Source organism: Perca fluviatilis, chromosome 16 (genome assembly GCF_010015445.1).
Source record: "Perca fluviatilis chromosome 16, GENO_Pfluv_1.0, whole genome shotgun sequence".
Classification (NCBI taxonomy): Eukaryota; Metazoa; Chordata; class Actinopteri; order Perciformes; family Percidae; genus Perca; species Perca fluviatilis.
In genome coordinates, this window is record NC_053127.1 from 31,653,439 (window position 1) to 31,680,058 (window position 26,620).

The 26,620-nt window shown below is 40.8% G+C and overlaps 2 protein-coding genes across 4 annotated transcripts in view; both read right to left on the reverse strand.

Moving 5' to 3' along the window:
• slc8a2a (solute carrier family 8 member 2a) overlaps positions 1 to 15,757 on the reverse strand; it is a 34,260-nt gene extending 18,503 nt beyond the window's left edge. Inside the window, exon 1 of one of the 3 annotated variants that reach the window (XM_039778456.1) lies at positions 15,575 to 15,757. The gene's annotated coding sequence lies outside the window, so the exon portion shown is untranslated. The remainder of the gene's footprint in view (positions 1 to 15,574) is intronic. The other 2 variants (XM_039778454.1, XM_039778455.1) reach the window with 2 other exon arrangements.
• A 1,983-nt stretch (positions 15,758 to 17,740) lies between these two features.
• nccrp1 (P1, F-box associated domain containing) lies at positions 17,741 to 26,620 on the reverse strand. Its single transcript, XM_039778400.1, has 6 exons — positions 26,369 to 26,620; positions 24,648 to 24,728; positions 24,078 to 24,174; positions 23,416 to 23,511; positions 20,494 to 20,632; positions 17,741 to 17,999 (listed from the first exon to the last, which is right to left on the reverse strand). Exons 1-6 carry the CDS (start codon positions 26,508 to 26,510, stop codon positions 17,853 to 17,855), a joined length of 702 nt encoding a protein of 233 aa, XP_039634334.1. The 5' UTR covers positions 26,511 to 26,620; the 3' UTR covers positions 17,741 to 17,852.

Genomic DNA, 26,620 nt, shown 5'->3' on the forward strand with positions numbered 1-26,620 from the left:
ATATAGATCTTCCTGTTAAATAAATTATTATACGATATGATGGCCCCAGTGAAATATTATAATACTGCTGGGCTGTGACGAGAGTAGCAGCTTTGTTTTTACCATAACAGTCAACACTTTCACATAAAACCAGCAATGTGTACTCACACCACCTAAGCATAAAATGTGTTAACAAATATTTTCACATTTTCCTGGTTATACAACCTGGGCTACACGAAATACATTACATGTCATTTAGCTGACGCTTTTATCCAAAGCGACTTCCAATACACTTTTCATAACATCCTGTCTTTCAAGTCTACGTACGCGTGTGTGGCATTCTTAAGATCCAACAGCAGATTTGTTTCGTAAGGGTTAGTGGTGCATTTTCCTCGCCACTGAGGGCAATTTATGAGTGCTAGATCATCAAGGAGCCAGTGCTGGAAGAACTGGATGCATTATTGATTGATGCATTCATCTAAATATATCTTCCTTTCATGTCACCTACAAGCCGCTCTGTAAACATCATTCAGAAGAGAAGAAAAGGGAGTCCTTCTTAGGCTTTCAATTTAAGAGAGATAAGTAAATAGAGAGATAAATGGGCAGATTACTGCCACTCCCTGCCCTCACCTAAATGGATCAGAGCTTTTCTCTGCGTTGACACTGATTCAAGTCAACCTTATTTGGTTTTGCTCCAGGAACAATGTTACTGGGCACATACCTGTCTAACTGTTAGGCTGACCCTAAAAAAAAAACCTCTATTCTTACAAGCCTTTCTTATGCCTGGGAAAAGGGGCCGGTGGTCTGCTTGTCTTCTTAGCACACAGGAACAGTGAGCTGGGTGACAGCTCATCTTCCCTTACTGCCCAACACGTCCACTATCTGTTACCACCATCGATAAGTGATTGCCTGGGGTTATCTTACACTGATAGGAGTGACAGCAAAAAAGGGAGTTAGCACCTTTAACAGTGTCATATTTCCTGTACCTGTCAGGTGAGGGGTGCAGAGCACTCAGGTGTGAGGGTGAGGCAGATAGGATTTATCCAAGCATCAATGGGAAAATAATAAAGGGACTCTTATTGAAACTTGACAAATGCTTTTCCACATGTTTAACTACTACTGTAAGAATACTTGATATATAATACAGATTTACTTAGTGATTAATCTTCTTAACCACTGGTAATCCAGTCTACAGTGGGTACGGAAAGTATTCAGACCCCTTTACATTTTTCACTCTGTTTCATTGCAGCCATTTGCTAAAATCAAAAAAGTTCATTTTATTTCTCATTAATGTACACTCAGCACCCCATCTTGACAGAAAAAAAAAAACAGAAATGTAGAAATTTTTGCAAATTTATTAAAAAAGAAAAACTGAAATATCACATGGTCATAAGTATTCAGACCCTTTGCTCAGTATTGAGTAGAAGCACCCTTTGAGCTAGTACAGCCATGAGTCTTCTTGGGAATGATGCAACAAGTTTTTCACACCTGGATTTGGGGATCCTCTGCCATTCTTCCTTGCAGATCCTCTCCAGTTCCGTCAGGTTGGATGGTGAACGTTGGTGGACAGCCATTTTCAGGTCTCTCCAGAGATGCTCAATTGGGTTTAGGTCAGGGCTCTGGCTGGGCCAGTTCCGAAGCCACTCCTTTGTTATTTTAGCTGTGTGCTTAGGGTCATTGTCTTGTTGGAAGGTGAACCTTCGGCCCAGTCTGAGGTCCTGAGCACTCTGGATGAGGTTTTCTTCCAGGATATCTCTGTACTTGCCCGCATTCATCTTTCCTTCAATTGCACACATTACTCCTGTCCCTGCAGCTGAAAAACACCCCCATAGCATGATGCTGCCACCACCTTGTTTCACTGTTGGGATTGTATTGGGCAGGTGATGAGCAGTGCCTGGTTTTCTCCACACATACCGCTTAGAATTAACGCCAAAAAGTTCAATCTTGGTCTCATCAGATCAGAGCATCTTATTTGTCATAGTCTGGGAGTCCTTCGTGTGTTTTTTTGGCAAACTCTATGCGGGCTTTCATATGTCTTGCACTGAGGAGAGGCTTCCGTCGGGCCACTCTGCCATAAAGCCCCGACTGGTGGAGGGCTGCAGGGATAGTTGACTTTGTGGAACTTTCTCCCATCTCCCTACTGCATCTCTGGAGCTCAGCCACAGTGATCTTTGGGTTCTTCTTTACCTCTCTCACCAAGGCTCTTCTTCCACGATTGCTCAGTTTGGCTGGACGGCCAGGTCTAGGAAGAGTTCTGGTCGTCCCAAACTTCTTCCATTTAAGAATTATGGAGGCCACTGTGCTCTTAGGAACCTTGAGTGCTGCAGAAATTCTTTTGTAACCTTGGCCAGATCTGTGCCTTGCCACAATTCTGTCTCTGAGCTCCTTCGGCAGTTCCTTCAACCTCATGATTCTCATTTGCTCTGACGTGCACTGTGAGCTGTAAGGTCTTATATAGACAGGTGTGTGCCTTTCCTAATCAAGTCCAATCAGTTTAATTAAACACAGCAGGACTCCAATGAAAGAGTAGAACCATCTCAAGGAGGATCAGAAGAAATGGACAGCATGTGAGTTAAATATGAGTGTCACAGCAAAGGGTCTGAATACTTATGACCATGTGATATTTCAGTTTTTCTTTTTAATAAATTTGCTAAAATTTCTACATTTTTGTTTTTTTCTGTCAAGATGGGGTGCTGAGTGTACATTAATGAGAAATAAAATGAACTTTTTTGATTTTAGCAAATGGCTGCAATGAAACAAAGAGTGAAAAATTTAAAGGGGTCTGAATACTTTCCATACCCACTGTATATCCACAACGTTCCACTTCCAGGATTGCCCGGAAATTCTGCCAGATGTCCGTCTTTTCAGCCGGATGTCCGCTTCCTCTGTCTTTGTGTTGGCGTTCTAACCTCTGGTGGATTTCTGAGGACTATGGTTAACTGGTCCTCAGATCTCTGCAGGGTAAATCCAGACAGCTAGCTAGACTATCTGTCCAATCAGAGTTTTCTGTTGCACGACTAAAACAACCTTTGAATGTACACACGTTCCACCAAAACAAGTTCCTTCCCGAGGCTATTTTGCAGAGGCACTGTGGCTCTGTCCGGCACTTAGCGCCGCCCAAGACGATTGGGATTGGTTTAAAGAAATGCCAATAAACCAGAGCACGTTTTTCTCCCATCCTGGAATGCTGTATAGACCAGCCAGACCCTCCTCCGCGGCGCTGTGGAGGAAGGTCTGGCAATACGAGACTACTCGTAATCCCACTTCAGAGCCAATGAACCAGTGGCTAATATGGCTGTCAGATTTTTTAAAGATATTTAGGCATTTCTGCTTTATTGGATAGTGTTAGCTATAAAATGAGTGTAATCTGGACACACAGTTAAGTCATCTTGTGATTTATTCTACTTGGTTTCAGTTTTAGTGAAATATGTAAAAAAAGAAAAAAAGAAAGAAAGAATCAGTTGATGAATTTGGTCCAATTGGAGAGTGCATTCAGAAACAGGGACCTAACTCATGTCTGTGTTAACACACACACACACACACACACACACACACACACACACACACACACACACACACACACACACACACACACACACACACACACACACACACACACACACACACACACACACACACACACACACACACACACACACGATCTCAATCATCAAATCCATTACAGACAGGAAGAAACTGCCTCAACCGAGCGGCTTCAACATTACCACTGACAATGATCATCTTTCAAGAAACATTCCGTGTATTAATTTCACAGACAACCAATTAAAGTCTGTGCTTGTATTTATTCTTGAACAGTCACTTAGTAAAGCCCCATGCTGAAATGTAGAGACTATTGCATTGCTGTAGCTCTCTGCAAACAACAAGGTTAATGGATACATCACTTGAGCCAGTGACTCCACTGCCACCCACAGCCTTGCCAAAGCCTTTTCTGCTGGCTGCTACCACAAGAAAATACCTAATGTATCCTAAAGAATCAAGGTGTCTCATTCATGGGTTAATTGACTTCAGATGCTATAACCCAAAGTCAGCAATATATATAAAACACATAGATTACCAAAAAATACAAAGGGAACCTTGTAACCAGACATTAGATCATTTAAAACAATGTGCCAGATGCCTGAGTACACATCCAGCTGACACAGAGCAGCACTAGCATTCATTTGGAGTTGTATTTCGGGCCATCTCCAATTTCACTCTCCTTTAAGCTCTGTTTATGGTCTTCATTAACTGCTAAGGGAAAACTTTATCTGCCTGTAGTTTGGTGCTGGTCAGGTAGTGTGTGCACTGGGTTTATGGGAACTTTTTCACTGAAAACAGCTGCCTGCAGGTTGTGGAAAGCAGCTGTCAAACCAAAACAAAGAGCTAAAAAAAAATACTAATACACTGATAATTCTCTCTGTGGGGTCATCATTTGAACCATTTAATATATTGATTATGGAGACATTTAGGGCTAACCAGGCATTAGCCTAGCCTTTATTTCCTTTAAACTGCTAATTCCCCTGGGACAAGATAATGCTCTGTCAAGGAAATAATAATACAAAACTTGATATTTTCAAGCAGCATATCTTAGTCCAAAAAAATGTGTGGATGCTGTTTTTTCATTTACAATGCTGAATGTGCAATCTAGACGGATTGATGATGACTCAGGGTTTGTCAGCGAGGACACCTGAGTCTGGCCAGCTAGTTACAGTATATTCGACTGGTTTTATCAAACTAGTTTAGCTTAAGTTCCGTTTTGTGCAATCAGGGCAAATAAAGATCCTGAGAGGAGGTTTTATATTGTTATTAAAAGCTCTTTTGTGGCACAAAAGAGTTGCACCAAATGATTGATCTGCTGCTTCATCAGAAAGGTTAGGGAATGTAGGGGAGAGTAACATGGTCATTCTTGTGCTGGTGCTAAGTTGTTAGTGTTACTTAATGGTGGGTTTGCCATCTCCTGAAGGACAGGAGTAGGCAGTTCTTTCATGGGTTTTCTGATGATAAAGTCTAGGTTTCGTAAGTGATGCCCTATCTTTGACGATTTATCTATGTTGGTTATTGTTGTTCATGTTAACTAGTTCTTCTGTTTCTATTACTGTTTGTTCTGAAACTGTTTCTTCCCCCTTTGTTTCTGTGTATCTGAAGTGTTCGATGTTGGCGCATAGCTAAGATGCTACTAGTTGTTTTGGTATTGTTTGGATGGTCAGATCGAAAGGCTCTTACATACAGTATGTTTGAGAAAATGAACTCAAGCAATTTTCCGTACACGTGATTCAGTCTTTGATTTGAGCAATACAGTATAAAACACATCCAATTACAGCACAATGATGCAGGGCTTTCCCTGCCATTTTGAGGTTTAGGTGCAGCACCCAAGCTGTTTTGAGCAGCACCTAAGCCGAATTAATGTAACTAAAAGACTTTTCGGTAACACTTTACTTTAAGGTATCGACATAATCATGACATGACACTGTCATAACTATGACATAACACTGTTATGAATATGTCATAAACGTTTATGACTTGTGTCATTAGGTGTCATTCGGTTTTTGTCATGACAAGTTGACATTGTTTGGGTTGTCTTGATTATGACAACTTGACATTAATCAAAGTGACATTACCAGAAGTAGTCTTAGTCATGACAAGTTGACATTAAATTTGTTTGGGATGTCCTTATTAAGACAATTTTACATTAAACAGGATGACATTATGTCAAGTTGTCATGAAAAAGACATCCTCTGGTAATGTCATCCTGGTTAATGTCAAGTTGTCATTACAAAGACATCCCAAACTAATTTAATGTCAACTTGTCATGACCAAGACTACTTCAGGTAATGTCACTTTGATTAATGTCAAGTTGTCATAATCAAGACAACCCAAACAATGTCAACTTGTCATGACAAAAACCGAATGACACCTAATGACAGAAGTCATAAACATTTATGACACATTCATGACAGTGTCATGTCATAGTTATGACAGTGTCATGTCACGATTATGTCGATAGCTTCAAGTAAAGTGTTACCAACTTTTCTCAGATCTAATGATTGGAGTCGGACTTCTTTAGCGAGTTTTGTCTTTAAGCTTCTTGAGGGTTATTTATTTATTATCTGCTCTAGCTTTTCCAACGTTTTAGACACAGACATGGACATAATAATGGTCAAATTGATGTGAAAAAGAGACGCAAAACTACCACAAAGGGACACAAACCGACCACAAAGATACGCCAAATGACCACAGAGACCCAAAGCAACCCCAAAGAAAACAGAAATTACCAAAAAGAGATGCAACACGACCACAAAGAGACACAAAATCTATGGGCAAATAGCATTTTTTTTTCTATGAAAAACTCAAAATTTTCTTGAGGAAAGACGCCTAAACCGACCATCAAGTACCCGTACCTAAGTCTTCCACCAAGTCTGTCTGTTCAAGTTACACACAAATCAAGGCAGTTAGAGCTAGTCTCTGTTTCCGACTTTCTCTCTGTTTGCACTTAAAGCAAAGAAAGGAAGGCGATCCATCCCTTTAATAAGTAACACAGGCTTTGGCTTGCTGCTGTGGACCTATCAATGTATCTGATGTATCCGAGTGTAAGATAATCCACCGGCCTACACAGACACACAGACAGATACAGATAGATACAGACTGGGCCAAACTACTAATGTGACATTAAAAGGTCTCTTGTGGAGGTTTACATTGTAAACAAACATGGTTTAGTGTACATTCAACATTTCTTACTTTTACCACCAAACGCTGCATTGTGTCACTGTCACACAGATGAACTCAAAATGGTGTCTCGGGGGTGCACTGTAACTAATCTTGACTTAATTTTTTTGATGTGTGTCAACCAGAAGTCTTTTCAAATGATGTAATTAGGGCTGCAACTAACGGTTATTTGCATTGTCAATTAACCTGGTGATTATTTTCTCGATTAATCGATTGGTTGATTGTTCTATAAAATGTTAGAACATGGTGAGATTAATCAGTCAGTGTTTCCCAAAGCCCAAGATGGCGTCCTCAAATGTCTTGTTTTGTCCACAACGGAGGAGAGAAGAAACTACAATATAGTCACATTTAACAAGCTGGAATTTTTTTTTTTTCATAAGAAATGTCTAAAACCCAATAATCGATTATCAAAATAGTTGGCGATTCATTTAATAGTTGACAACTTATCGATGAATCAATAAATCTTTGCAGCTCTAGAAGTAATACAACATTTTGAAGAGTTTTACACATGCATGCCCTAAATCTGGGTCCAATAAAGAGATGCTATGCAAAGCAGAATAGGGGTTGTTAAAGAGTTATCCTGTTAACCGCTGAGTCGTTTTCCACTCTGCAAATGTTTAAACAAGTTTAAAACATGTCTCACAAACACACACACACACACACACACACACACACACACACACACACACACACAGGTTATGTTAGTCACTAGATACAGGACTGAATGTAAAAATGCACTTAAATGTTGACAGAGTGAGGAGTCAGATCACACCTTCATCCCCCTTGATCCACACAGGAATTTTCATGATATTTTATTATGTTTTTAAAACATAATAAAATATATATATATATATAATATTTTATTATGTTTTTAAAACATCAAAACGACAGAAAAGAGTTGGATTATTACCATCTGTCATTGATCAGCATAACTACAACCATTTTCTTTGACTTCAGATATAGTAACCCCATGTTTGGTGAGCATAACAAAGTAAGAAGGAATGTCTGAATCTAATTACTGCTAGTTCGTGAACATCCTGTTCCCTTCACACCTTTCTGAGGCTTTCCTAGCCTGATTCCTTGCTCTACCCAGGTTGGTTGTTCATAGCCAAAATTCCCTATCTCATTCACGGTACTGTTATACTGCAGTCCTTTTCAGAAATTGGATACATAACATTGCTGGCTTCATCTATCTTTTGGTCTTTTACTTTAATGTTACCTCATTCAGACATGAGGGCAAATTTACAGGGAGAACTGCATGCACGTGTGATATTTGGCAGCCGGAGCACAAGAGGAGGGAGAGAAGGAGGGGGAGAGAGAGAGAGAGAGAGAGAGAGAGAGAGAGAGAGAGAGAGAGAGAGAGAGAGAGAGAGAGAGAGAGAGAGAGAGAGAGAGACATGATGATTATTACTGTATGATGATTATGATAGCAAAGACATTAGGATTGTAAAATTGACAGGATGTTAAGTTTGAACTCTGGTTTGCTCTCATGCTGTATGTTTGCTAGATATTCATCCATGCAGTGGGCATGAACAAACATAATATGCAACCAACCTACTTATAGGTTAAATTGCCATTGGATTAATGTAAAAGGGGTGCCTGTCTGAATAGGGCTTTAGTCACGTGGATGACGGCAACCACATCTTTATAGCAGTAAAAGCTGACACTAGGTCTATAAAAGTAGATGTGAATATATTTAGTTTATTGCAGTTTATTGTGCAGTTTATAATAAAGGCACCTTGATTCGCTCATTTTAGATTTAGCAATGCTTTAGAGACAAAAGTGCAAACTACTAAACATTTTGTAGACACCCAGATCTTAAACTTTTCTAAAGTCATACTTCAACATGAGGAGCTGTCTCTTATACCCCTTTCCCACTAGCCAAAAAACCCACTAACACCCACTAACTTCTAGCATGGAAGCTCTTGTGACATGTACTAAAGTGATTCTTGACATTGTGCTGCTTCGCCGTCGCCACAGCCGCCCTGCAAATAAGACATACATACATACACTCTTCTCTTTGACTGCTGTGAAAAATAACTGTTCCTCCCACTCGTCCTGAAAATGGTACGTTTTCTTTCGCTTTTCTGAAATCTTCTTTATAAACCGCTGTTGCTCATGTTGTGCCAGCTAGCAGTCCACAGGAAAGAGTGTGGGCGCGTGCGTCTCGCGCGATAACGTGTTTATACAATAATAAATTGTTTTTAAAATGTTGTATGCAATGTTAACCTTGTTAAACTCAATTTCTAGTGTTATAGATTATTGGTGACTCATGCTATTTTTAGAACATGTTCTGCGGGCAACTCATTTGGTTCTTGCGTGCAACCAGGTGCTCGCGGGCACAGTGTTGGCTACCTCTGGTTTAACCCCTTTAAAAAAAAAAAACAATACATGTATACATGCAAATCTTGGTGGAAAAAGGGTATCCGAGTGCTTTACCATGTCTCTATGCTGTGTGAAGTCACTCCGTGCATACATTAACTATACTGGCTGAATCAGTACCCCAGTGGAACCTAATTGCTTTTTGAGAAGTCCATGTAGATGAAAGATAACCCCATCATGCACAGTCTCTGCTCCATCTATGGCCACTGGGTCGACATTACCATCAATCTGGACAGCAGCAGTGCAAGCTCGGCTGAGCACGAGGCTTAGTTTACAGCACGGTGAGGGCGGGCACGCTGCCACGCTGTTCACTTCCTCAGGTATGGTGATCTACTTTCAGTCGCCACAGTTCAACTCTTATGTCTCCCACTGCTTCATGTACAGTCCAATGGTGAAACTTTCAATGTCTACGAGAATAATCTGAAAAGAATTTTACTTTAGAAATCTGATCTATCTTGTGGGAAACTAGTCTTCTTGCCCTGTGGCCAACCCGTGATGTCAAAAACTGAAAAAATTTGACTGTGACATACACAGAATGATGCTCTGTGGATGAAAGAGCACTCCCCTAATAACTGTTAGCACTGTCAGAGTTTGAAGATCACATACAACAAAATAATCGGAAAAAAATAAAATCGAAAGAAATAGAAATAATCCCATTCCAAAAAAGTCTCTCAATTTTGTTTCTTGGCTCTACTCACTGGGGCTTTGATAGGGATTTACATGTTTGAAAGTCATCACAGACTGTTCTGATCTGTAATAGGTCTTTGTAAACACACTTTATAGCCCACTAAATGGCTCATACCCTAACATGCAGTCTCATTTTTGGACACTGCCATAAAACTGCTCAATGATTTGGCCATGATGACCTAGACCACAAGAGGTATTATAGGTCTTTTATTATGTACTATATTAGGGGTTTGTTCTTCATTGTACTAAGCTTATAATGTTTGTTACTGAAGTCAAAGTTGCAGTAGCGATGGTGTTGTTACATTATATTGTATTATAATATGTTTCTGATATTCTTCCCCTCTCATGTTTGTAAATGGGGTGGACTAACACCTAGTATAGTTCAATGAACATATAGTTCAGTGAATAACTCCTATTAATACCTTGAAACCTACTATTATAATTTTTGTAACGGTGTGTGTATGTGTGTGTTTAATAGCTTTTGTTTTCATGCAAATACGTATTATATTGTTTAGGTAATTTATATTGCATAATATGTGGCATCTCACTACACATTGCACTTTAATAATGATGTGACAAATACATTTGTTTTATTTGATTTATTACTACAATATGGCATAATATTATATCATATGACCATGCTACTACTGTATATCCAAGGGTGATTTCAGGTTAAGCAGGAATTACATACTGTGAGATTTCAGAAGAGGCCCCTTGAGATATCTGGGGGGGGGGATAGTTAGAGAGTTTAACGTCCCTCTTCTCTAATCACTTTGACTCGGAGATAAATAATCCATTTGGCATCTCTAAGCCGTTCTCAGCTCTCGTTTCTCCCCCTCGAGTCATTCGGCCTCGGCTATAAACGTTACACTTCCTTTTCTCGAGATTTCTCCTGCACGTGCGCCTCAGGCCGGCGCACTGTAAAAGGAAGAGGCAGGTGGACAGAGAGAGGCCGCATGGGGGCCGGAGGTAAGGTGGACAGAAAGGGGTTCGGTAGACTAACAGCTGACAGCCAGCAGACAGCATCTCCGGAGGTTTCCATTACCTGAGACAGCCTGCCCAGCCACTGGCAGCCCTGTCACCTTAGAAGGAACAGCACTTTCAACTCCAGTACGAACCCAGACAGGGTCACCAGTTATGCAATATTCCGGTTATTGTCAGAAACATCAATAAAGCGCTGTCCACGCATCAAGAACAATAACTATAACCAGAACTATAACGACGTAGGGGTGCTACGAATCACCAAACTCATGGTTCGGGTCACGGTTTGGAGCCACGGATCGGATCGGTTTTCGGATCAGCACAAAGACAGCGACACCGCTGCCTTCTCCGGGCTACAGCGGGACGCACAGAGCGCCAGAGAGCCCGGGGATGAGAGCGGGCGTCAGATCTGTGTAGAGCCCCGGAACAAAAGCACCCGACAGACAGTATAATAATTACATCCAAAACACACGATTCACTCTCAGTGGTTACTGTGATATGAGAAATACTTTCAAAGTACTAATGTTTCAAAATACCAAAATACACAGAGCTAAAGGATGGTAGCCCCACCGAGGGGACAACTCCCGACACGCCACGGACCACCTGTGTGAAACCAATCTCTCCGCTACGTGTCTCTGCGCTGCGTCATTTTCTAAACTCAGATGGAATCTGATTGGCTGCCGGTGTTCCTATCGTTCACCAAATCGCTCTGAAAGTGATCCCGACGATATCGTTCGCCACTGTTATTGTCGTCATAGTTGTGATGTGGACTTGGCAATCCACTTGAGTTGGAACGATTTTTAAAACTATATATTTATAGTTATCGTTACAGTTCTGGTTCTTGGTGTGGACGGCCCTTAACACACCGAATATACAAACCCATAATGCTGGCTGTGTGACGAGTGATATGACAATGTGACGGTGTCGACTACACAAACACTGCTGCTTGCACTTTGACTATCGCTACTGGACCTCCGTGAGCAATCACTAATCTTAGAAATGGAATTTTTTCCACCCGATGTAACTCATAAGGAGAACACCTCTACTTATTACCCAGTCTAAGGTAACATATTGCTTATAATGTACACGGTTGAGCAATCCAAATTATAACAGAAAATGAAAGCAAGGAAAAGTCAATAAACCACAAACTTTTTTTTCCGTTTGAAACCATTTGTGGTGCCTTTTAGTCCTCACCACGGCCGCTTCAATTCAGGGCAACAATCTAGTTTAGACCAACAAAATGTTAACAAAATGTGCAGAGGCAGCCAGCAGGCCTGAACACACAATAGGAGCCAATGAAAACAAAACAGACCCCCACAACAGGCACTCACTAACTCTCCTCTCCCAACCAAACACACACACACACACACACACACACACACACACACACACACACACACACACACACACACACACACACACACACACACACACACACACACAGGCTGGTAAATACTATCCATTACAGCATGTACACCGCTGTAACCTCAAGCTACTACATTATTTCTCTGATCCTAATGTATGTGGCAGGTGCTTTTGGCCTCATTATAGTATCATTGCTTCAATAACTAAATGAGGTACAGTAATCTAATTCACTCAGGGTCAAAGAGACCCATCCGCAGGTTTTCACTTCCCAAATTCAAGTGGACAAAAAGTCAAATATACAGTTTGACTGATTGATCGTAGAGGAGATGTGAGGTGTTGTATAGCCCTTTGTCCTGTGGCACCTGCGATGGGCACACGTCCTGTATCTTTTCCTGTATACAATGCCGCAGCATTGGTTTACTTGAGCAGTCACATACGGGATGAGTAAGTGTCAGTGAGCTTTAGTGGTGGACTGTTTGTATTGAGAGTCTAAACCCCAACACATAGGCTATTGTCTTCCAGATTTCACGAAAGACAAGACGGTCCTGAGACATAAACTGCATACTGACAGACAACTTGTAAACAAGGCCGCCTGCAACTAACGATTATTTTATTATGGATAAATCCGCAGATTATTTTCTTGATTTAATCGCTCTGTCTATAAAATGTCAAAGAGTTGAAAGAAGAGTGAAAAAATTCCTATCCCAATTTCATCCCAGGCCGCAAGGACACATTTACAACAACGTCCACAGTCTAACATGTAAAAGCATCAAATTTACAATGATTTAAGAACAAAGAGAGACGCAAAGGAGAAAAGAGAAAATACTCACATTCATGAAGCTGGTAACAGAAATGTTTGGCTTTTTTGCTTAAAAAGTGAAAACGAATAAATTATTAAAAAAATTGTTGATGATTATTCAATCAGTCCACTAATCATTTCAGCTCTATGTGTAAATCTACTCATCGCCAACAAAATAAGTTTTGTATTAGTGTAACAAAATTTCCAGCAATTATGTGGTCTGGTTGGCTCAGTGGGTAGAGCAGGCGCACATATACTGAGAGGTTTATGCCTTGATGCAGAGGTCCAGGGTTTGAATCTGACCTGTGATGATTTCCTGCATGTCTTCCCCCTTTCTCAACTAGCTGTCCTATCAAAATAAAGGCGGAAAAGCCCCAAAAAGTAATCTTTAAATTTGCTGTAATATCACAGTCTATTGCTTTTGCCATTAATTATGTTGAATTATAGGGATGGACCGATGCATCGTGAATCGGTTACAAATCGACAGAAATGTGTAAAGATTACAACCGGTTGAGATGAAAAATGAATGGCGACGCCTGGGGCGTACACATGCTGTATGTTTGATTTCACTTGTTTGACTTCAGACGTCACTAGTTCTTCTTAGTTTATTTATTTAAAGAGATTTGTTTCAATTTATTTCGTTATTTTGATGTGTGATTTGTTTTAATAATCTAATTACTCATTTGTTTATTTAATGTTCATTTTTGAGGACACATCTGTTGTTTTGCACAGTTTATAGAAATGAAGGAATCATTTTTGCTCATTTGTCTGCAGCTCATTCTGTTGAGAAAATCGTATCGTGAACTTAAAATTGGGAATTGTATCGGGAGTTGAGTGTATCGTTACATCCCTAATGAATTATCTGAAATGTAAGTGTTGATAACCTGTTGTGTGGTGCTGAAATGACCCAAAGTTTGTTTATTGTTATCCATTAGTAAACACTGCATATATGAATATTAAGTATAACGTATCAAGAGAGCAGCCACAAAAGGCATGCATGAGTAAAAGAGAATACAAAATCGAAAAAAAGAGCCTTTTCGGATGCTTATCTGAAAAGTGATATAAGCGATATCATCTGGGTAATCAAATATAATGGATTGAAACTGGGGGGTGTAGCGGCAGTCAACGCCTGCTGTCTCACACATCAGTAACTCTCAACACGCCTGTGGGCAGCCAGCACTCGTGGACACAAGAGATGGCCGAGTGGGACACTGTATGTGGCAGACAATCTGCTAAATGAATGATGCTTTCATAAATATAAATATATAATGTCGGCTCGGAAGTTCAGCCCTTATCAGAAAATGTCAGGGAGAAAGCAAAGTGATCTTTCCGAGTCAAATCAATGGGACCTTCTAAGTGTCCAGCAGGAACACGCAAACATCAATACGCAACTTGACTTCAAAGTGGCAATCCAGTTTAAATTTAATTTATTAAATGGATTTCTTCAACCAGAAGAAACTGGCAAAAAATGCTGCTGTTAAACAAAAACGAGCAAGCAGGGCGTTGTTCGGTAAGTTGGTGTTACTTCCTCAACAAAAAGTTTCATTACATGTCAATATTTATAACCATTAACCAATACAGCCTGTACAGTGGTGATCCTCATGAGATATTTTACAGTTGTGGAGGTACATTATGGTTTTGTATTACTGCTTATGTCCCGTACTTTTTTTATCTCTTTTTTCCTTTGTTTGGGAATCAAGTTGTTTCTCGTGCCAACATTTTTGACAATTTGAATGAATTTGACAAGTTAAAGTATATTGGAAAAAACGTTAATAATAATTTTTAAAAAAGTTCGTTAAAAGATTTGTGATTATGGTTTAACTGATCCCCAGCAATAACAAAAAATGGTTTCTACTAGGGCTGCACAATTAATCGCAATTGTATCCAAATCGCAATATGGACTAGTGCAACATCCAAATCGCAGGGGGAGCAATATTTGTTAATGGCAAAATATGTGTCAAACCATTGTGTATTGTGGCGCTACAGAGACGTCCCGGCCTACAAATCCTATCCTACAAACCAAAGACAAAATCTCTGTTTGGTACAGATCTTCGCAAAAATCACACTATAATCATTTTAATTTCTTTTAATGTCAATAATTTTCAATGAAAATTAGAATAATGATTAAAAAAAAACGATCATTCCCTCCAATACCGTGAATCATATCGCAATCGCGATATCACTCAAAATAATCGCAATTAGATATTTTCCTCATATGTGATGCCCTTGTTTCTACTCTGATATAGTCTCTCACTGATATTTTCATTCTTAAAGATTAGCTTAGCCACTCTTATTTTGTAATTTTGTCACTTGTTTTACTGACCTTATAAGTTAGCTACCTCTTATAATATGCATTTCTGTGCTGAATAATAAATGTACGATATGATTTATTGAGACACTAACTAGCTATCTAATGAGTTTGAAAGGGCTAGCCAAATTTAACTTTGTCTTTGTGGGGAAAACTTTAAATAACCCGCTGCTCTAGTCTAGTCATTTTAGTCAGTATTTCGTAGGATATAGCTAGCTAAAGGGGTCGTGTACCTATTTAATATCACTAACAATCAATCATTATCAATCAAAACTACTGATGGGTCACGAGGGCGTAGCCTTTAGCAGTGTCCCCGCACCTGTTCCTCTACCCTTCCCTTCGGCTCTTACCTTCGGCTTTATGGCACAGCTCCACCAAAGGCTGCCATTGCTTCTGAAAGTCTGGAAACACACGCCCGGTAAAACTACCGTATCCCCGTCTCGACACACAGCTCAACTCACAGACTGAACTTTCCCGTTAACTCACCATGCCGTTTAACTAACGGTGATGATGCTGCGAGCACACGCGGAGGATAACCATGCTGCGTTCAAGGTCTCCTCCGAAATTCCTGGTTTGGACATTGTGAAGTGGTGAAAGCGACTTATTGAGGCTGATTTAAGTATTTGTGCTCGGACATTATAACAGAAATTTGTACTCGGCGGCCTGCTAGTTTTTGTTTCAGCAGAACGATGCTGCATGAATGGTGTATGTTGTTTTTTATTACATGATCTTCTCTTCCGAGTTGTTTTCGAGAGCACCTGAAGGCGGCACACGCAAGGAAAAGTGCGCAGCTGCAAAGCTGATAGATTGCTGTGGTAAGTGGGCTGCCTCGTCCGGTCGCTGTCAAATCTGCGTTTAGCTGCTCAGTTATTTCTCCCTTATTACTGGACCAATGCTGCATATTTGCAACGCATAGCCTACCTGCTTTTTTGGGCCGTATTTCGACTGACGATAGTTTACAGAGTGGGAGAGCACTCAAACAAAGCGCTCTCACTGTAATCAAATACACCTGAGGAAGGCCAAATGACGGCCGAAATTTGCACAAATAAAGTTATTTTTCCGGAGTATTTCAGCTGTTGTGCGGACTTCACTGACTTTCTTTGAACATGCATTATTTTTGTCCTGCACCAGAAACTGGATGTGCAAAACATTGTCTTTTTTCTTACATGTTTTTTCTTTTATTTTTTCTGAATATGGGAAAGGACATTTATAAGTAGCATATTCATCCACTGGGTTTATTACAACTCAGTTCAGTGTGTAGGCTACGTTTTTTTTTTTTTTTTATAAGACCATTTTTTTCATCCTTACACACCTTGTAAATGTGCCATTTTCTCATAAGACGCCATTTATAAGGGGTTGCAATTGTAACTCATCCCAGTAAACAAAGCGTAAGTTCCCTTGTCGTTATGTAGGAACGTTTTCTTGACGTCCTGGGAACGTTCGTTATAGAAAACTTACGGATCAGGGAACGTTGTTCCCGAAAGGTTGTTTTCCTAACGTTCCTTAAGAGAACGTTCAGGGAACGTTCCCTGAAGGTAACCTGTTTGCTGGGATGGCTTTATTAATGGTTAATACTGAATCCTTGAATGCTTTGTAGAGTATGTTAAGCCATTACTAAGAACATAGCCTGCTTTATTTAGAGTTTCCCCAAGTTATGAATGTTGGTAGTCCATTGATATGCTAAAAAACTATGCAGCCAAAGGGAGTTTTCACAACCTGGAAACCCAAAAGTTGTTCTATCAATGGCTTATTTTATTCATCAAGCATTAATAAAGCCATTAGTTACAACTCCCAGCCCCCTTTAATGTAGCCTACTGAGCGAGAGAGTTTTACGTTAATGTCAAAATATTTCCGAATATATTAGAAAAGAAATAATACATGGAAGAACCTTACATAGACTCAATTCTAACCCAGTTTCGCGGCCAAATAAGATTAGTTTATGAAATGGATTTTCACTAAAACTACCTCTTATATTATTGTTTTTCCGATTTATTTATTTTCTTCTTTTGTTTGCTTGATTTGGCCCATTCACCTTCCTCTGTACATATTCTGATTTAATGCAACTACGTTTATATATTTTATTTATATATAGTCTAAATGAAAAATAAACTACCTCCTAATAATATTATTTTACCTAAATAAGTAGTCTATTTCTCAGTCATTCAGGACAGGATCATTCCCTACAGTAACATGTAAACCTGTCAAGTACCCACCGTTTACATTAGACAAAATATACAGAAATCCTTAAATAAGGGTGCATAGTATTTGAGGTTTACTATATGTCTAATGCAGATTATTGTTTTAAGACACACATTTTCACTGCTAGTAAGAAAATGAACTGAGATAAGAAAATTGGGTTTTATTATTGCAAAAAACTGTGTATAGTTTCTTAAAGAACAACTGAATTCCTCCCCCCCCCCCCTTTATTTTGAAAAGACCTTAAAAGCAAATGTAAAATGAAAACCCATCTCTCAATATTTACCCCAACAATCAGCATAAAAAGAAAATCAAATGACTGATGATTGCACACTTTGTAATGCTTTTATTTGTATTAAAATCAAACCTATGTCAACTATTAGCAAATGTGTTGATCTGGTTAGTTACATTGCAGTATCAGTAGGATTCAGCCTAGGAGCTGGTTTTGGTTGGTCTGACCATCACTGAGCTGCCGGTGAACAGCGTGGGGAAGAAGTCGTTCAGGAAACTGTTCTTCAGTCGGTGCAGGAAGTGGACATATCTCACCCCAGGTCCATAACCAGAGAACACATGTGACACCTGCAGGCCAGCAGAGAGACATGCAATGAAAACCTTCAGTACATGCAGATTACTATCTGTCTAGTACCTCTTTCACACCACCTACCAGGGTTGGGCTAGGGTTGTCTGATCAGTGTTCAACCCTCCTTTTGGAAATTCAAACCCAAGCCAGTCAACAGGGGTATATTCCTGGTCATGACAATTCATAGATGACCTGGGTCACAACCAGGGAGCAATGCATAATAATTACCTTAAAGTGCTCATATTCTGCTCATTTTCAGGTTCATAATTGTATTTAGAGGTTGTACCAGAATAGGATTATGTGGTTTAAATTTTAGAAAACACCATTTTTTGTTGTACTGCACATTGCTGCAGCTCCTCTTTTCACCCTGTGTGTTGAGCTCTCTGTTTTAGCTACAGAGTGAGACATCTCACTTCTGTTCCATCTTTGTTGGGAGTCACACATGAGCAGTAGCTAGGTAAGGACTACTAGCCAGTCAGAAGCAGAGTATGAGGGCGTGCCCTGACAGTAGCTAGGTAAGGACTACTAGCCAGTCAGAAGCAGAGTATGAGGGCGTGCCCTGACAGTACCTAGGTAAGGACTACTAGCCAGTCAGAAGCAGAGTATGAGGGCGTGCCCTGACAGTACTAGGTAAGGACTACTAGCCAGTCAGAAGCAGAGTATGAGGGCGTGCCCTGACAGTACCTAGGTAAGGACTACTAGCCAGTCAGAAGCAGAGTATGAGGGCGTGCCATGCTAGCAGCTAGGCGAGCATTATAACGTGTGTTACAAAGTGACCATGTTTGTCTCTGAAGTAAAGGCTGGACTACAACAGAGCTGTTTGGAGCAGTTGGTGAACAGTGTTTTCTGTTGGAGATGGTAAGTCCCTTTGGGGGGGACTTTGGGCTTTTTCACTTTGTAAACCTATAACGTGCACAAAAAAAGATATAAAACACAACATAGGAAAGGGGAAAAGCCCAAAAGCAGAATATGAGCACTTTAAGTTCTAGAAATGGGCGGGGCTTTACACGCCATATTCAGTGAACAGCTAACATCACATACTCCAGACCAGCTGTCCACCAGCAAAACTAATGTTTTGTATCTACTTGAATGTCATTGTGCAGGAGGGAGAGATAAATGAAGCCAATGGTATGATTGTTTTGCAGTGATTACGTTCTAAAGCACAAATAAGTAACCAACAAACACTTCTCAGATGATTTTGTGCAAATTGACTTCTCCTCCTCTGTATATTTATTGCAGCAGCTGGACAATCTCTGTGGCCCAAAAATAATTTTCCACATAGGCCACCATTGTAAAAGAGACCTTGCCAAGACACCTCGAACTGCAAACGAGATCAGTTATAAAAAAACTTCCCTCTAGCTGAGGAAAAGAGATTTAAAAACGTGTGACATCACTAGGGCTGGGTCTCGCCACTGATTTCCGAATTGATTCCATTCTGATTCACAACGTCCCAATTGGCTTACATTTCCGATTCAATGTCGATTGGGATATTTCAGTTGCAAAACCAATTTTGCTTGTATTTGAAAGAGATTCTGCAATTGTACAATGTTCCCTCTAACCTGCTGCATTATTAAAAGTATCAATGTTTACATTAAGAACTGACCCCAAAGAAGTTACATTAATGTCCTTTTTATTTAACATGAACACACAATAAAGTGCGGCTCTACAGACTCTATAGTCAGTGAGTTTTGATATCATTCAGATATCTTGAGGTGAGCGGTCGAGGGACCCCTTTGAAAATGGCCATGCCAGTTTTTCCCCCTCGCCAAAATGGAGCCTAACTTTGGAGCGTTATTTAACCCCCTTCCCGACAAGCTAGCATTTCATAGTTTAGGATTCCTTAGGGATTTTAGTTCCTTATGTTAGAGAGATCAATGCTGGACTCTATGAATCAATATTGGATCATTCAAATGAAAGTTGATTTAAAGGGGCGCTCTAGTACCTCTCCTGGTTGAGCGAGCGCCCCACGTACCAAGGCTCAATCCTTACCGCAGCAGCCCAGGGTTCGATACCAACCCGCGGCCCGTTGCTGCATGTTGTCTCCCCTCCCTCCCCATTGCTGTCTACAGCTTTCCTATTAATTAAAAAAGGCAAAAAGCCTAAAAAATAATCTTTTAAAAAAAAGAAGAAAAAAAACGTCACCACAATGTGAAGCCTATGGGCCGAGGGCGGGGCCAGCGGGAGAAACACTACTGCGCATATTCATCGGGCCACATATCAGGGAAGTAAACCCAGAAGCTGTTTTGGCGTATGCGCCAGGCAACTGAGAAGGTGCCATTTTGGGATCCAGTATTGATTTAATATAATTGGTCATTTTAATAATTGCCTGTGCACACACCGAGGAAGTCTTAGTAGATTATTCATTTTTAGGACCGTGCACCCAGCCTTCAGAGCCTTCAGAGCCTTTTAAGTATCTACGTGAGTTGAGCGCGTCCAGTCCTATTTTTTATTGAGGGAATATAATCCATCCATGGAGGGGATGGAGTCACTCACCTCCTTCCAGGTGTGGGAGTAGGCACTGCGGTCCTCGGTGGGACTGACCGTGTGCTCTGAGAGCACTGTGCTTTTGTCTGCACCCAGTAACTTCACAGTCAGCTGGTAGATGGAATCATGCAGCTGGCTCTCCTCATACCTGACACAATGACACATTATCAAACAGTTATGGTGAACCCAGAAACCATAACAAAATGCAGTTCGGACATTGAATGCTGCCAAACAGAATAAATGAAGAAGTGTAAAAAACTTATTTTTACAGGTCTGCAACTTCCAATTTATTTCCTACTAACTTCCAAGACGTTTTCTGGAAATAACTTTATTATTTGGTATTCATGATGGAAATGATGTAGTGTTCAATTGGTACACTTCACATTGTTTAATTCCAGAGATTATTTTAGTTACAGCACAGCAGTCAGCTGAACATGCAGAATTGTAAGATTGTGTGTACAATCAAGCACACAATTCAAATCAACATATATGTATAATTAAGTTTCCAATAATAAGTTAATAAGGCAAGGTTAACAAGGTAATTCAGTTATCATTACTGGGCTGAACTTAGAGCCTTTCTTTGAAGGAAATTCCTATTTTCTTTAGAATTAGTACAGTAACAAATAGCAAAGCCATTTCCTAGAAAATTAGTATGACATTTTTGGGGTAATATTTGGACCTGTAAAATAAAGCCTTATCAAACAGTGGATGGATATGGATAAGAATATGTATTCTTTAAATAATTCATGAAAAAGTCCCCCTTTGTACCACAGAAGAAAGATACAAAAGTTGTTAGTCCTGTTAGATTGTATACTTTAATGCTTTATTACTTATAAGCATTTGACTAATGTACTGTCAAAAAGGATTGAAACTTTGATGCTACACTAAAATAGATAAATTAGTCAAAGTCAAGTTAATTTTCCACAAGCAATTGCAAATCCTAACACTATTTTCTGCATAATATCTTCTAGGGCTGCACAATTAATCGCAATTTTATCAAAATCGCAATATGGACTAGTGCAATATCCAAATCGCAGGGGAGCAATATTTGTTAATGGCAAAATATGTGTCAAACCGTTCTGAATGAAGTATTGTGGTGCTGCAGAGACGTCCCGGCCTACAAATCCTATCCTACAGACTACAGAAAACATCTTTGTGTGGTACAGATCCTTGCAAAAATCACACTATAATCATTTAAAAATTTGTTTTTTTAGTAATTTTCAATGAAAATGAGAATAATAATACAAAAATGATCATTCCCTCCAATATCGTGAATCATATCACAATTGCAATATCAGTCAAAATAATCACAATTAGGTATTTTCCTCATATCGTGCAGCCCTAATATCGTCTCAAACACACAGGCTGAAAGCCAGACACCCGTCCATGCCCAAACTATTCAAACATTTTACGAGATGAACCTAAATGACGCATCAACAGTCGAGACGCACAGCCTCTCCGTCCTCCGGCCTCTCAGTCCTCCGGCCTCTCAGTCCTCCGGCCTCTCAGTCCTCCGGCCTCTCCGTCCTCCGGCCTCTCAGTCCTCCGGCCTCTCAGTCCTCCGGCCTCTCAGTCCTCCGGCCTCTCCGTCCTCCGGCCTCTCCGTCCTCCGGCCTCTCAGTCCTCCGGCCTCTCAGTCCTCCGGCCTCTCAGTCCTCCGGCCTCTCCGTCCTCCGGCCTCTCAGTCCTCCGGCCTCTCAGTCCTCCGGCCTCTCAGTCCTCCGGCCTCTCCGTCCTCCGGCCTCTCCGTCCTCCGGCCTCTCAGTCCTCCGGCCTCTCCGTCCTCCGGCCTCTCCGTCCTCCGGCCTCTCCGTCCTCCGGCCTCTCAGTCCTCCGGCCTCTCCGTCCTCCGGCCTCTCCGTCCTCCGGCCTCTCCGTCCTCCGGCCTCTCCGTCCTCCAGCCTCCAGCCTGTCCTCCAGCCTCCAGCCTGTCCTCTTTCCAGGTTCCATGGTGGAGAGGAGGGTGTGTGGCTCCGCCTCTAGCCGTTTGGCGACACCTGGAAGCTGCTTGACATCCTCCTGGATCCATCTTTTTCATATATAGTATGTTCAAATTCTATGGATCATTTTTTTCAAATGGATTGTCTATATTGTAATTCTTTTATGTTGGCCTATTATGTACACACGACATCTATTGCATGTCTGTCCACCCTGGGAGAGGGATCCCTCTTCTTTTGGTCGACCTAATTTTAGTTAGTTAGTTAGTCAATAGTCCCGCTTTGCCAGACCTTCCTTCACAGCGCTGCGGAGGAGGGTCTGACTAGTCCACACAGTATTCCGGGATGGGAGAAAAACGTGCTCCGTTTTATTGGCATTTCTTTAAACCAATCACAATCGTCATGGGCAGCACTAAGCTCCAGATGGAGCAACGGTGCCTCTGCTAAATAGCCTCTGGAAGGAACTTGTTTTGGTGGAACGTGTGTACGTTCAAAAGTTGTTTTAGTCGTGCAACAGAAAACTCCGATTGGACAGATGGTCTAGCTAGCTGTCTGGATTTACCCTGCAGAGATCTGAGGGGCAGTTAACCATAGTCCTAATAAATTCAACGGAGTTTAAAACGCCAACACAAAGAAAGCAGAAGGTGACGGACATCCGGCCGAAAAAGAGGAACATCCGGTGGAATTTCCAGCGGCACCGGAGCAATCCCAGAAGTGGAACGTCGTGGATATATACTAATTAGTTACATGATTTCTTTATGGCCATTTTTTCCTCGAAAAGGACAGAGGTTGTGGTATGCTGTACAGATTTTAAAGCCCCCTGAGGCAAAGTTGTGATTTATAACACTGGGCTATATGAATAATTGACAGACTGTGAAACATGTATTGTTCACAGTGTCATCTCCATGTGTACCAACCAAGCTGATAAGACCACACAGTGATATGTAATCACACATGGGTGAGGTAGGCGGGTGGGGGTGCTCATTAACCTCACCAGTCTTGGATGACTATTTCAGGCTGAAAATCATCCAGCAGCTCCTCCCACAGTCCCTCTGCCTTCAGGTCCACAACCTGCTCCATGGAGAACCAGCTGAGGACCAGAGAGCACACACCAGTCACAATCACCACATCAGCTCATTATTTGGGATACACAGGATTTTATTTTTATTTTTTATATATATATGGGCGAGTTTTATCTATTGTAGGTAGAGCTGTAACAATTCCAAATGTTACTGTACAATTATTTGTCTCAGAAATAATTGCAATTAACAATATAATTGTGTCCTTCAATCAAATTTAAAATGATTTATTTATGTATTATTTTTTCAAACAAATAAAAAGTGTTGAATGAATCGCAGGAAACATCTTTTGGTTATTATATCACTGTCATGTGACCCAGATTATGTAATAACACAAGTAAACAGCCTATGAAGTAAACCACGCCTCTTCGTGAACATAAAACATTGTATTCTTTGCTTAAATGAACCATCAATAGTTAGACACCTTAGGACTAATGTTAGCAATTCATTGCGGTTAAACAAAGTAATGGCGATTATGTAAAAAAAAAAAAAATGATGTACTAATTGTTACAGGCCTAACTGTAGGTGAGATATGAGCATATGCTCACTAATATCCAGCTGCATGGTAAGCACAAACCTGTATTGAGGCAGTGCACAGATCACAGCACCTGCTGGGATGCCACTGCTATCATAGGGGAGGACTTCTGTGCTCGTGGTCCAGCCACTGAAGTCGCCTAGGAATAAAAAAAAAAAGTTAAAAAAACGTTTACCCGATCCAAAACTTAATTTCCTTTGTTGTCATATGCAGCCAAACATGCTGATTAGGGCTGCACGATATGAGGAAAATGTACACAATGCGATAACGTTGTTGAATATGGTGATAACGATATTACTAGTACATAAACAGATATTATAAGTGTGCTCAGGTCTGCATTTCTGCTGCTTTCAGCATTCTGCTAAAATACAACAAATGAATGAAAGGAAATCATTTCCGACATTCTTTTATTGAACAAATTAAATATTGGATTGAATATAAAAATAATGACAGCTACATTATAAAAAAGGGTAGTTCTACTGATATTTTCAAACGCAAAAAAAATCTCAGAGTGTCTTTCGCGATGTGCTTATTGCGCCATTTGGTATCGCGATGACGATAAGAAATGGATATATTGTGCAGCCTCTAATGCTGATCACCCCTGTCGCTCACCCTCAGGTTGAAAGCGTGGAGGACCACGTGTTGGCACTTCAGGCAGGTCAGGCTCAGGTGGAGGGGTGTCCTTACTCAATCCTGTGTGGGAAATAAGACAAAGGTGCAACTGTGAACGGCGCCACGCCTACTGAAGCCACTGTAATTCCACTGTAATTCCACTGTAATTCCACTGTAGGCTTCACAGAGCCAAAGCATGTATCTTTCTGACAGGGTCACAGGGTGTGCCTCACTGTGAAAACAAACATTTTAAGGATTAGTCAGCAGCTCAGAAAGCACACGTCTGCATAAACTTCCAGTTTTTGACGTCATCTAATACTTGAGTTTAGAAAAAATCCAGTTTTTGATGAGTTGAACAGCTGGTTCCACTTATTCCTTTTAAATTATATTGTGGTTTAATGTAAATGTAGGTACTATAGGTACAGTACAGCCAAACAAATCTATTAATGCTTCCACGCAACAACCAACATGAAAACTAGCTCTCTTGTCACCCTAGCCCTGCTTTTCCTCATTACAAAGTGGATTTATTTATTCTTTAATAATAAATACATATAGGCTAAACCAAATAAAGCTTCACCAATCCCTTGGGGTTCTTATAATTGGTGCGCATGCCTCTTAAAGCCGTATATCATCACATCCTGAGTCACTTTCTTCCCATTTCACTTCTCAGGTAGACCTTTATATATCCCTGAAAATATCTTCCACGGATCCTAAAAAGCATTGCTCCTTTTTAGATGCTTCTGACACGACACCACTCACACACACACACACACACACACACACACACACACACACACACACACACACACACACACACACACACACACACACACACCAAACACACACACACAACACACACACACACACACACACACACACACGTCTTCCATTTGCCTCCAGTGTACTGGGTCTCAGTGGAGATCTCAAAACCAAAATGAACTATGACTTGTGATTTGGATGAATTGGTCCTCTAAACTGAATTAACTCACCTTTTAAATTGAGGAATAGAGATAACCAAATGTGATGGCACCAGTTTGCAACTTCATTGTATACATAAGAGTTAATTCATATTTTCCTGTAATTTTATGACACAATTTGTTTTCTATGGTTGCCACTGTGGATATATTGTAGGCTACTTCTATTGGTAATACAGACAGTTGGCTGATGTTCCCCTTTAGTGCGGGTATCTAAGCAGTGAGCACTATGGTTTATTTAAGCAGATATAAGGCATTAAGGAAATCATTGAGTCTACAATGATGAGTGCACACCACTGTTTAGACCCCACAGAAAAAAATACTGAAAATCACAACCAAACCAAGAAGAGAGTGTGTCATCACTCATCCATTGGTCAGAATGATAAAGATCTAGAAAAAAATGACATGAGGAAGTCTGCGCCCTATATTGGCTCAATAGTTTCTGAAGATGAACTGGCTATGAACAGCACCAATCATAAGTTATACATATTAAAGTCTTGGTACAAAACACTGAAACCAATTCAGGATGAGCTTATAGGAGTTATGACGGAATATGACTTTGAAACAAACATTCACATTCAAGTTACTGCAATACCGTGTACAACATAGGCTACACAAACATCCGTGTGACAACAACATCCGTGTGACAACTCCGATCCCTCCTGTGGATCGGCACTGTGAACACTAACTCCGTGGCTCAGTAGTGAACGGGAGAACAGCACGTGAGTCGTGTTTGTGTTGTGGTACCGTGAGGCGAAGGGTTCCTCAGCAAGTTCCTCCCGAACGGCTTGGCGTCACACACGGACTTCCAGTCCAGGCTGTCGGGCATCGGTGCGCCCGCCAGGCCCCACTCAGCCTCACATCTCTTCTTCCATTCGGCGGCAGACATGGCGCGGACGAGTTCTGTGGAATAGTCTGCTACATGCAGGAAGTCCGCGTGGATCTGTATTATTTATCTTTTCGCCACACCCCAGTGTTGTAATGGAAGCAACGCAATAC